The 11701-nt window shown below is 26.5% G+C and overlaps 1 protein-coding gene across 3 annotated transcripts in view; it reads left to right on the top strand.

Moving 5' to 3' along the window:
- The first annotated feature begins 222 nt into the window (after positions 1–222).
- The window catches only part of LOC107452307 (protein eyes shut homolog), a 50465-nt gene continuing 38986 nt past the window's right edge, over positions 223–11701 (top strand). Inside the window, exons 1-5 of one of the 3 annotated variants that reach the window (XM_016068696.3) lie at positions 223–360; positions 4251–4647; positions 6346–6459; positions 8077–8179; positions 8990–9096. In XM_016068696.3, the coding sequence (XP_015924182.2) occupies positions 4347–4647; positions 6346–6459; positions 8077–8179; positions 8990–9096 (625 nt within the window). In that variant the 5' untranslated portion in view covers positions 223–360; positions 4251–4346. Of the gene's footprint in view, positions 424–4250; positions 4648–6345; positions 6460–8076; positions 8180–8989; positions 9097–11701 lie in introns of all 3 variants that reach the window. The other 2 variants (XM_016068697.3, XM_071178596.1) reach the window with 2 other exon arrangements.

Raw genomic sequence — 11701 nt, 5'->3', positions numbered from 1 at the left:
AGAGTTATTCTCACTGTATGCCCTTATTCACACACCTCTGATCGTCATCGGGGGAAACTGAGGGTTTGATTAGTGAAAAATATTTTTCTCAATTTATTTACTAATTAGGTTCTCATTCCTATGTAAATTTTTTCACGTTGTAAGAATTACTTCGGAAGTGAACAGCTACAGGGATTTCTCAGTTATTGACCCCAAATCTCACGCGGAAAACACATGTTCTCTCAGCTACCGTAAAGTTACAAATAAAATTTAATTAGAAGAAGCATATAACAACTCAACAGTTTTAAAATTTCTTTGTCCTCTGTTACCATAGTTACTGGATTAATAAACAATACTCAAAACTTGATTTAATTATAACTAGTAAGATGCTTAATATTTTCTCTAATATATATTTTTAGCTCTGAAGCATTTCCAGTTTAAACAGTAAAACTTTTTGTTAAGTTTTCAAATTTTATGCAGTTGTTTGAATATACATTGACTCTATGATATATTTATTGCATTTTAATAATAAATAAACCTATTCTTTTCTTTAAAATAAAATATCCCCACCCCAATGTTTCGTAGTAAATATTTTAAACCTTTCTCAAAAAATTTCCTTTTATAGTCTAAGAATTATATAGTCTGAGATTTGACATATTTAAAATTAAAGATTAGCGCCATGCTCTTTAAAATTACAACTATCTGTTTTTTAAACAATTATTTGTGACCAGGTTTGCTACATTTGAAATATTTCACTTAATTATAATAATGATTTGAATGTGGATTTTTCCACTGCGTAACTAGTCAGGAGTACAAATTATGGGCTGTTTTTCTCAAATTTCATTTTTGAATCGGTGTATTCAATCTTGAATAGTTTAATTTAATAGGTTTTGAGTTCGTTTTTTTTACTTATTTCTTTTCTACATTGACTTCATTTATTATTATGAATCTTAAGTTCAAATTATCTTTTTAAATTCAAATACTAGCCTCTTCGTTTCTGATAAATTAAACAAATAAATTAAGCATTCTCTTCTTACAGTAAAACAAAGGAAATTATTTCATAATCTTATTTTAGAAGACACTTGGATACTTTCACTCTTTAAAATATTTTGCTCTAGTTATGTACTGAACCTTGATCAGTTTAATTTTGTACTTAATTTGACATTTCCCTGTTCCCTTCTCCTTTTAGTATTAGTATTGTGGTGTAACTACCACTATAAATATTAAATACCAAATCACTAGTATACAATGCATGTTAACTTGATTCCATCAAGAGGTACCATTTGATAGATGAAGGTTGCCATAGTTGATAATTAATTCCCCTTAATGGTGACCTGTGGACGTGATATGAACTTGAATAAATTGATGGATGGTCCACATTAAACAGTTGGTTTACTTAAAAATATACTGCTCAAAAAAAAAATCTGGTGAAGTAAATAGTCTTCCGGTCAATAAACAATATTGAAGGAAGAAATAAAAATAATGAGCAAAATGCTATAAACAAAAATGAAGGGAGAAAATGAGTGAAATGATATGAACAAAAAAATTATGAAAAAAATAATGAGCGAAATGCTGAAAAGAAATAATGATTGAATTCTATCACAGATAAAATTCTGGAAGGAGAGTAGTGTGGTGTAACTACCGCTATAAATATTAAGAAATCAAATCACTAGTATATAACACATGTTAACTTGATGAAGTACCTTTTAATAGATGAAGGTTGACATTGTTGATAAATATTTCCCCTCAGTATTGTCTGCTTTTATACACAGTAAAACCTCCAAACAACGGTGCTTTGCAGAACTCTGCTTATGTGACTTCTTTAAAGAGAAGGCTGTTGCACAGAGTTATCATGGGAAATGGTTGTTTAAAAAGTAAAAAACAGATTTAATTCTCTAAAATAATGATTAAAGAAATGGCGAATAGTAAGCTTAATCCACAAAATATGGTTCCACTAATGATCACTTTTTATTTTTAATGGCACTTACTTTTTTTTTTTTTAATCATGTAGTGAAGTTTTTTTTTTTTTTTTTGAGTCTCAGACCTTTTTTAGTATTTTGAATAATTTTGGTTTTATATTATAGTATGAAGAGTTTTTGCTTGTGATTGTCACTTGTACTTTAATTATTTATTTATTAAAATTCTTCTTTAGTTATAACTGATGTCAAGAACTTAAACGTAGAAAAAATTAAATTGGTCAACAATTATTAGTTACAATTATCTCACATGTGCAAGTAATTTCTCTGAATCACTTAAAAGGAAAGCTTACCAATAAAGTACCAGGAATTGCTGTCTATTGTGATATGATTCATGCCAACATGCCCATGAAAGATTCTGGTTATCTGTAGTAGGTGGAATTAAACTTTCTGTGACTTCTGTATAAATGCCTAAAACTCTTTTTTTTTTTTTTTTTTTTTTTTTACAATAACTAAAATATAAGTTAGGTTAGTATGTTTATTAAGGATAAATTAAAATTATTGCAAGCTATAAATGAATAAGTGGAAAAAATTTACTTAAATTCTTCTTAAAATGAAATTCATTCTAGCATTGTTGACCTTTGCTTAAAAACAGCTGTTAACCTTAATGTAAAACCTATTTAAGAAGTTCGGATCCATAAAAAACAGATCATTCTAAAGAGGTTTTTGTTGCTTAGGGATGGTCAATAAAGGAGGTTTTACTGTATTTTCTTTTTAAATCATTGCTCTAAATATACCATCAAACGCAAGCTTACTTTCTTATTTTTTTAAATTCTGTTTGTTCTATTAAAACATTTGACAAGTATGTTTAATTTTTATTTTGTCTTTTTCAGTAGGTACTACCCTCTTATTCAGTATTACCAGATATTGTATATTTCTCGTTAAAATGTTCACTCTAATTGAGTAATCAAATACGAACTTACTTGTTATGTAGTTTAATTATGTTTGTTTTATTCTATGCTTAATTTGAATTTTCACTTTAAAATCATTCTATTACTATGCAATAAAATCCAGATTTAGTTGTGAATCGCTTTAATTCTGTTCTATTCTATGTTTGATTTGAATAATTTATTTATGTATTTTTTTTGTAGTCATTACTTTTTTACTCAATAAAAGTACATAGTATTATCATCAGCGATGATGTATTTTTTTGATACTTATCCATTTTGCCAACACATATAAATTCAGCTATTTTTTTTTTTTTTTAATTTCCTTATTTTTATTTTTTCAAATAAATTTTGAAGAAAACAACAGTTGAATCTATATGTATTTATCGACTGTACAAGTGCAGACTTTTTTTCTTTAAAATCCAAGTTCTAACTATGCATTCAAAGTGACTCTTTCTTGCTGTGTATTTTGATTGTGTTCTTTTTTATCTATGACTAATGTTGATTTTTTATGTTCGTTAATCAACCATGCCAGAAACTGAAAAATTTTTGGAGTTAAGAATGTCCATGATTGTAAAAATCAAAATGGCATTGTATACTGCTCTAAAGTCAAGAAGGGGAATATGATCCCCTCAGTGCATTTTTGCTCTTTTTTTTCTGATTTCTATATTGCATTATTTATTTCACTCGCTAATTTAAAAAAAAATATCTATGTATTGCTAACATTATATTATTCATTATAATTACAGATGTAGTACACTTTTTATTATTCAACTTTTATGTAATCTTTATTTCCAAAATAATTTTGTTTCAAAACATTTTTCTTTAAAATCACTTTTTTTGTGTAAGCAATTTTTCCTAATATCTAGATTAGGGAGTGAAATCTTAGTACTTAATAAACCAGACCAGACTAAAATTTCTCTTGGTACTATTTTTACTAAAAAATTTTTAAATGTTAACAGGTGTCTGGCATAAAAAGCTCTTAAGTATCCAAAAGCATCAAAGAATGTAGACATTAAAAAATGGATAATAATATAGTAATAAAATAATAATAATACCCCCCCTGTCTCGTAAGGTCTCAATGGTATCAGTAAATATCTTAAAGTGGAACAAAAAAAGCATTACATAACATTTTTAAACATTTCATCGGGTCTTTGTTTTAAGTTATTTTTCTGACTGTAGGTAAGTATTTTCTGGTTAAAAATAATTGAGTTATCAGTGACTATGAGTTATAAAAAATTCAAGGGAAAAAAGATAGAGTTGAGCATTTTAACTTTATTTTTTAAAAAGACAGTTTCTTTGTAGAAAAACATGCTTACTGTTTTTATGTCTTCTCAAATTAAAGATTTTATTAATTAATCTTGTCAATTTATAGATTTTATTCAATGTAATTTTTTCTCTGTTACAGATCAGAATGCTCTTAGACTTCATATACATCTCCAAGAAAAGCGAGTTTTGTATCACATAACCATTTAAAAACCAATTATGAGACATATTTCACAGAATGTCTTATTCACTCCAAGCTTTGGCAGTCATATTTTTTCTTACATGGACAGAATCAAACATACTAAAACCACGATTTTTGAGTGCAGAACTACCAGGGTCGTGTGGAACGCAACCATGTGTTCATGGAGTTTGTATCGAAACACCTTCAGGTGGACACCAATGCTTTTGTCAAAATGGCTTCACAGGCTTAAACTGCCAGACCAATTACAATGATTGCAGAAGTGATCCCTGCTTAAATGATGGCTTTTGTGTAGATGGCATTGATGAATTTTCTTGCATTTGCAATCAAGGCTATACTGGTAAAATTTGCATCCATATTTAAAATTTTTATGTTTTTCGCCTGATTTATTTTGTATAAATTTTACATTTTTTAGCTTTACTAGGGCACTTCCACTTCCCAGCTTCCATAACTTCTTTCACAGACTTTTTTGGATTCTCATTTAAACTTCTTTTTTTCTCTTATTAGATGATTATATAATTTAGTCTTGCTTTTCCTGTACTTTACTGCTCATTTAATTTAAATGCACTCATTGTTTTTAATTTTTACAAGAACTACTTAAATCAATAAACTCTTTCATGAACATAATCTTTTAATCAAGAAACAGAGCGTTTTTAATCACATAATGTAGCATACATATCAGAAATCTATTCTTAATCAAAATGACCACTTTGAAAAAAAATGACAGCTGCTCTTGTTCCATCCATTCTAGGGGTTAGTTCGTGCAAAATTATCCATTGTTAACCAATAATATACAATTGCTTCCCATAGATGATTTTTGCTTGTTATTTCTGTGATGCATTTCTTGATATAGATCCAGCGTAATTTAATAGAATTTTGGTCCAAAGTTAGAGAAGGGCCAAACCATATTTGAGTCTTAACTGTATATTACATTATATGATGCAGTGAATAACACTTTGTTCTAAAATGCTTAGATAACCCAAATTGTAATTTTACCCATTTTTTATGGGATCACACCCCAGTTCAGTGCCTTTACCACTAAGCCATCACAGCTCACTGTACTTTCATTCTTCCTAAATCTGATTTTTTCTTAAGTTACAATTTTCTGTTATTTCTTGTAACTGAGATATTTTATTTTTGATTGTTTAGAAAATATGTTGTCTACATTGTTATATCAAGTGCAACATTTTTAATCATTTTACATTAAGCAATACAGCTGATTTATAAGGTAGAAATTATATCTGTACTATTTTTAATTGTTCAGAATGTGACAGTGTAATAACTTAAATTTCTTCATGTACTAAATTTTAACAAAATATCAATTTTAAAATCAATTTAGCATTGACATGTGTAACAAAGAGCAAAACATTACACTAAGTCAAATTTATAAATGATACTCTAATTTTTTACATATCAAGATGTTACCAACCTCACTTTTTCATATTATGTGTTTAAAATTTCCTCTGAATTTTAGAATAAGTTTAAAACGTGAAAAATTTGTTCTTAAAAAATTTTTCTTTCTCACAATTATTTGTTCCTATTTTTTGTTCTTAGACTTAGAATATTTTAATAAGAAACATTAAATCTTGAATGATAATCCATTCCCTACTTTTTATAAATTAAAAATGAAACTCGTATGTTATGCAGTTATAATGTCTTAAAGACAAGTTTTATCATTCTGACAGTTTCTGATTGTAATAGTTCAATTAAACTACTAAAATACTCAAATAATGTTTTTAATTTAATTTGTGTGTTAAAATGTTTTAAAAAATAGTGAGCTTTTGAAATCAAGTTTGGAAAATAATATTTTTATGAATTTTAAGTTCATAAGTTTACTTTAAAAATTAATTGTAGTTAGTAATTGAATTATGATCTTCTTGTCATTTTCAATCTATAATGTTTCTGAAAGCATAATCAGCCAATAATTTAAATCCTTTTATTTATCAAAAAGTGTTTTGATTCAACAATCTTAATCAGTTACGCTGCTGTCCTGAATTACAGATTCTTAAAAAATGTTTTTTTTATTATTATTTTTTAGGTTTAACTTGTGAAACAGACATTAATGAATGCCTGTCTGATCCATGCATGAATGATGGAATTTGTGAAGATTTAGTTAATGATTATGTCTGTCATTGTCCATTGGGATTTACAGGTAAGGATTTTTTCCCCTTTATTATAAACATGACATTCAGCATTATTGAATATTATGTTTTAAACAAAGTAACACTATACTCTATGCACTATATATGTATTTTATTTGGTCACTTGAAATCACAAAACTATATTTAATTTCTTAAAGGTTTCTATTAATTTTTTAAAAAAATTAGATCAGCAGTTTTCTAAAATTAGTTGTTTTTGAATGATTAAAAATAAATATTTAACATTGGATTTTAATTAATTTTTTTTACTGGCAATTTGTTTTAATAAAATTGCATACAAATGGAAAACAGTTAATTAATAATTTAAATTTATTTTAAAAATGAAGCTACGACATGTTTTTAAAAAGTATCACTATGATACAAATTACAGTTGCATAGCCATAAGCAACATTTCTTTTATTATCTGCTAAATAGATTTGACAAAAATAAAATGAAGAAAAATTAAACGTTTAATTTTGTAAGGAAAAAAAACTTAACTTATCTCAACTATTTATATTTTATTTTTAGTCTCTTGAAGCAATTAATCACTTTTCTAATTGTTTGAATTTAGAAAAAAATAAAAATTTAAGAACGATAATTATAAATTTATAAAGCTTCAAAAAGCATGTAATTTTTCCTGCTAATTTTTGTTAAATTTCTTTATTTTTAGAAATATTTGAATTTTAAAATATTTCCTGCCTCAAAATTAATAATTAAAGGCCTTAAAAGAGAAATGTATTAAAGATAATTGCTCATTATGTCCAAAAAATGAAATTTGTTATTAAAAAAACCTGCAAATATCTTGTGAAAATCAAACTTCTGTGAGAAGAATGACTGGTTACATAGTACTGCGTCACTGAAATTCTATTTCCATTTTTCAAATGTTTGAAATTATAGTTTTCATTACTTTTCAACTCTAGTTATTATTCAAATGAGACAAAATTAGTTTTTTCTTTCTCTCTCTTTCTTTCTTTTTCTATTTTTTTTTTATTATTATTACACATATTTTTAACTTTTATGAAATAAATTTCTTCTCATTTTTACATAACAAAAAGCATTCTATTTTTTTATATTCCTAACTGAATAAAATTGAAAATTGCTTAACTTTGGTACAAAATTTGAAACTTTGCTCTTTTTTTTTTCATTTTTTGTTTCAATAACATTTCAATTAAATTAACATATTGTTTTAGTAATTTGTCTAGGAGATCATAAAAAAAGTCAGTTAAACCATACAGTTTTTGTGACTTAAATGTGAATTTTCTTTGAATTCCCTTGTTTATTATGTTGCATTTTTTTATTCTGGCCTTTTCCTATGATCACTATTTTTCAAAAGTCAAATTCTTTAACTAGTATGATAACTATATTGGAAAGACAATTTTCTTTAACAGTGTAAGTTTCTTTCTACTTTGTTACTGAATCTTTATTCTGTATGGCTTTACAGAAAGTATTTTTAACTTTTTTAGGCATTATTTTGATTAATCTTTATCATTTTGTTTACCATTAAAACAAAAATTACTCTATTTTCTCCTATTATAATTTGCAAACAAATGGCGGAAATTATAAAATAAATTAATTACATCATATTATGATTTGTTAAAATAAACCAATGAATTTTGCAATTTAAATTTTAGGAATTAACTGTGAGAATTATTTCAATCTATGTGATACAGAAAAAGATCTTTGTAAAAATGGTGGCTCTTGTATTTTGGGACCAAGTAATTCCACTACCTGTAGGTAAGATAGATTATTTTCACATAAAAATGTTTGATAATTATTCTATTTTTGGTATTACGGTGCATTTTTTTTACAAATATTAATCAAATTTTATTTTTATTGTCTTAGTGTGTAAAAATATATTATTTAAAAAAGTTTTTTTATTTCAAATATTCTTCTAAAAATTAATTTTCAACATGCAGTTTAAGGTGAAACAAAATATTTATAAGGTGAAACAAAATATTTTTATTTCAAATCAGTTATTCCTATGTAACTAAATGAAAAAAAAATTATTTTTGAAGAATATTCTATCAAAGTTGTGAAATCATCCAAAAGGATAAAGAACAAACTACATTAACCTGTATAAAAAAAGTAACTGAATATGCGAAACTTGATTTAATTTTACTATAAATTTTTGTTAATATAATTTACAAATATTATGATTAATATAACTTATATATAAAGCATAAAAAAATTCCAACATCATTTGAAACTAACATTGTTATAAATATTTATGTGAACCTAATATGGATCCCCTGTGTCTTTTTGATTTATTCTTTTTTTAAAAAAAAAACTAGCTGCATAAAAGCATACTCTTATGCCAGCTGTTTAAATATAAAATAGTCTAAATCAAAAATGAACTTTACCATATCAGCTTCTTATTTAATTGGTTTAAACATTCCTTATAAAATAATTTTGTTGATTTGTTCAAGACTTATTATGCATTATGAAATGTTTATTAAAATTTAAAAAGGAAAAACATAAGTTATTACTACTTTTTTTAGACTTTATTGCTGTTTTTATTATTTGAATATGTGTTTTGTTTGTAAGCTGCCTACCCAATTTCTTTGGTGAAAATTGTGAACTTCCTGCCTGCCCTTGTGAAAGAGGTGGCATATGTATTGGAGAACAAGAATTTAGTTGCCTTTGTCCATTTGGTAATTATTCGAAAAGTTCCTGTCAAGCACATAAATTATTTTATCTGCACACTCCTTTTATTTTTTTATTCCACCTTTATTGTCAATCACTTTTCACTTAAAACTGAGTGACAGATTTTGTTCCTAAGCTTACTAGTTTTATAATTATACTCTCAAATCATATATTTAAATTTTTTTTGCATTTTCTGTTGGTTATTTATTCAACCTACTATGAGAATCGTCTTGATTAAACCATATTATTGAAAGGCATAAAAAAAAAATATTTATTGTTTATGTACTCTATTTTTATTTTATTTTCTATGTAGTGTATAGTTTTTTGTAACATACACTAAATTAGTTGAAATCAATTATTTATTTATTCTTGAATATTTATCACAAATTTAAGTGTATATATATCTTCATATAAATAAATTACTATGTGGAAATCTACATTACAATTATTTTCTAAGTTAGATTATTTTTTTTAAAAAAGAGACCTGCTGGTGAATTTTTAATAGTGTAACTATTTGTGTTATGTATAAGCCTTTCAAGCTTATTGACCTTTTAGCCATGATCCTCAAAGCATTAGTTCTGGCTTTTTCTTAAGCTGCTGACTTTCCTATTTTTAAAAAAACTTGATTTATTCCCCTAAAAACATCAATATCCTCCATGTTTTTCGATGGTGAAGTAGTGTGTAACAGGTAAATTTCAGTACAGTTTAGTTCAGGTGTTCAATGCTTAGAGGTTAATTTTTTCACACTAGTCCTGGACAGTGGTTGGTTTAAAAGTTTTGGCAAAAAGTCAGTATTTGTGAAATTCTGAAAAATCTATACATAATTTTGTGAATAAATAAATGAAAATAAGGTTTTGTGTTTTGAGAAAAGAAACACATAAAACATTCAAGGAGTTTTTATTTTAAAATTATGAATTAGAAGGGTTAATTAGAGTTAGTAGTAGGACTTTTACATTATTAGTAGGGGTTTTTTTTTAAGGAGCCATTCTTGCAATAAAAATTTTGCAGAAGGTCCGTTATAACTATTTTGTGAAGAGTTCTTTTTTATGATGAAAGATTTTGTGAATGGTTCATTAACAAACTCAAATTTCTCCTAAAATGGTGCTTCCAAATGACAACCCAAAAGTCCCAGATCCCCGTAATGTGTAAAATAGCAGCAAAGTAACAATTGCAGTGAATTTTTTAATTTTTCTCACTACTTAAAACTAACAGGTTATATGTGTTCGTATAAATTGCTTTTATATAATGGTGATTAAAATCATTGTTATTTAAATTTAGAAAACCAAAAGTAAAATAGTAAGGCATAAAATTTACTACTGCTTTAAATATTCAACAAAAAAAGGAAATCTACTACCAAAAGCTGGAAAGAGTGGAAAATATAGTACATAATTTCAACTAAGTGCAAAATTCATAAATTTTACTATTTAAATTCATTTAATTTTAAATACATTTTCCATGTTTAATGGCATTTATTCTTTTTTTTTTAACCCTCTTACATGCATGGGCGGATCGTGAATTTGTGGGGCCCTGGGCTGAAACTACTTTGGGGCCCTAATAGCCATTTTGTCAAAAAACTGTTTTCTATAGTGATGTAGATAAGCATATAGAAAAAAATAGGACAATAAAATAGTTTTATTTATTTTTATTTGTCTATACAAACAGCAACTGTACAACATTATTACAAAGGAAATTGACAGGTTAGGTGTAGTTATGTTACATAAATTATAAAGCAACCTTTCTGCATTTTGGTGCTGCAAATTCCTTTATTTGCTCATCACATTGTAAGTCCTTCGTTAAATTACAATTTATGGAAGGAACTGATAAATGATTTAGTCGATGGTTCGACATTGTTGTCCTATATTTGTTTTCTATATGTGACATCCTGGAGAAAGAGCGCTCAGCTTCACAGCTAGTGATTGGCAAAGTTAAAAAAATCTTTAAGATAGTGTAGCAATTTGGGAAAACATCAACAAATTTCTTTTCATAAATTAGCATAAAAATTTCACTGCAAGAGGTGTAAGACTCTGGCTTAGACTGAAGTAAATAAGATTTTAACTGAATGCACTCATTCACTAAATGCTCGTCTACGTCATCTGGATAATAATCAACATTATTACGTACACTTTCCAGATTTCCATATTTTTGTCTTGCAAATCCATTAAAAATTTGAATTTCTTGTTATACATCTCATAGACTTGACTCCTTTTATTTAAATCCATAATCAGCTTATCCAACGCAACGTTTAGAGTGTCTCTTTTAAATTTTTCTGCGCCGTATACTGAGAATTTATCTGTAGACTTATCTGAAAATTTTGGAGTAATGCGTCTCTTGTTTATGTCATTGTAGTCTATTCCCACACTAGTACTTAATTTTTTAGCTTTCTCTTCGTATTCCTTTAGCTTCTGATCTGATTGGTGCCTTATGTTGTTCACGAAGTCTTTTAATGATACAATTAACTTGTTGCCTTCACGTGTCAACCACACTAACATTGATTTCTTATGTTCATTAGAATTTTCATGATTTTCTAAACAAGTTCCTATGTGTTTCCAATCAGAAAATCCGGTTGTGTATTGAGAAGGGATTTTAGAAAAAAGTTTGCAAGTCAAACAAAAA

The sequence above is a fragment of the Parasteatoda tepidariorum genome, chromosome 3 (assembly GCF_043381705.1).
Source record: "Parasteatoda tepidariorum isolate YZ-2023 chromosome 3, CAS_Ptep_4.0, whole genome shotgun sequence".
Classification (NCBI taxonomy): Eukaryota; Metazoa; Arthropoda; class Arachnida; order Araneae; family Theridiidae; genus Parasteatoda; species Parasteatoda tepidariorum.
This window is presented reverse-complemented; position numbering and strand designations above follow the sequence as displayed.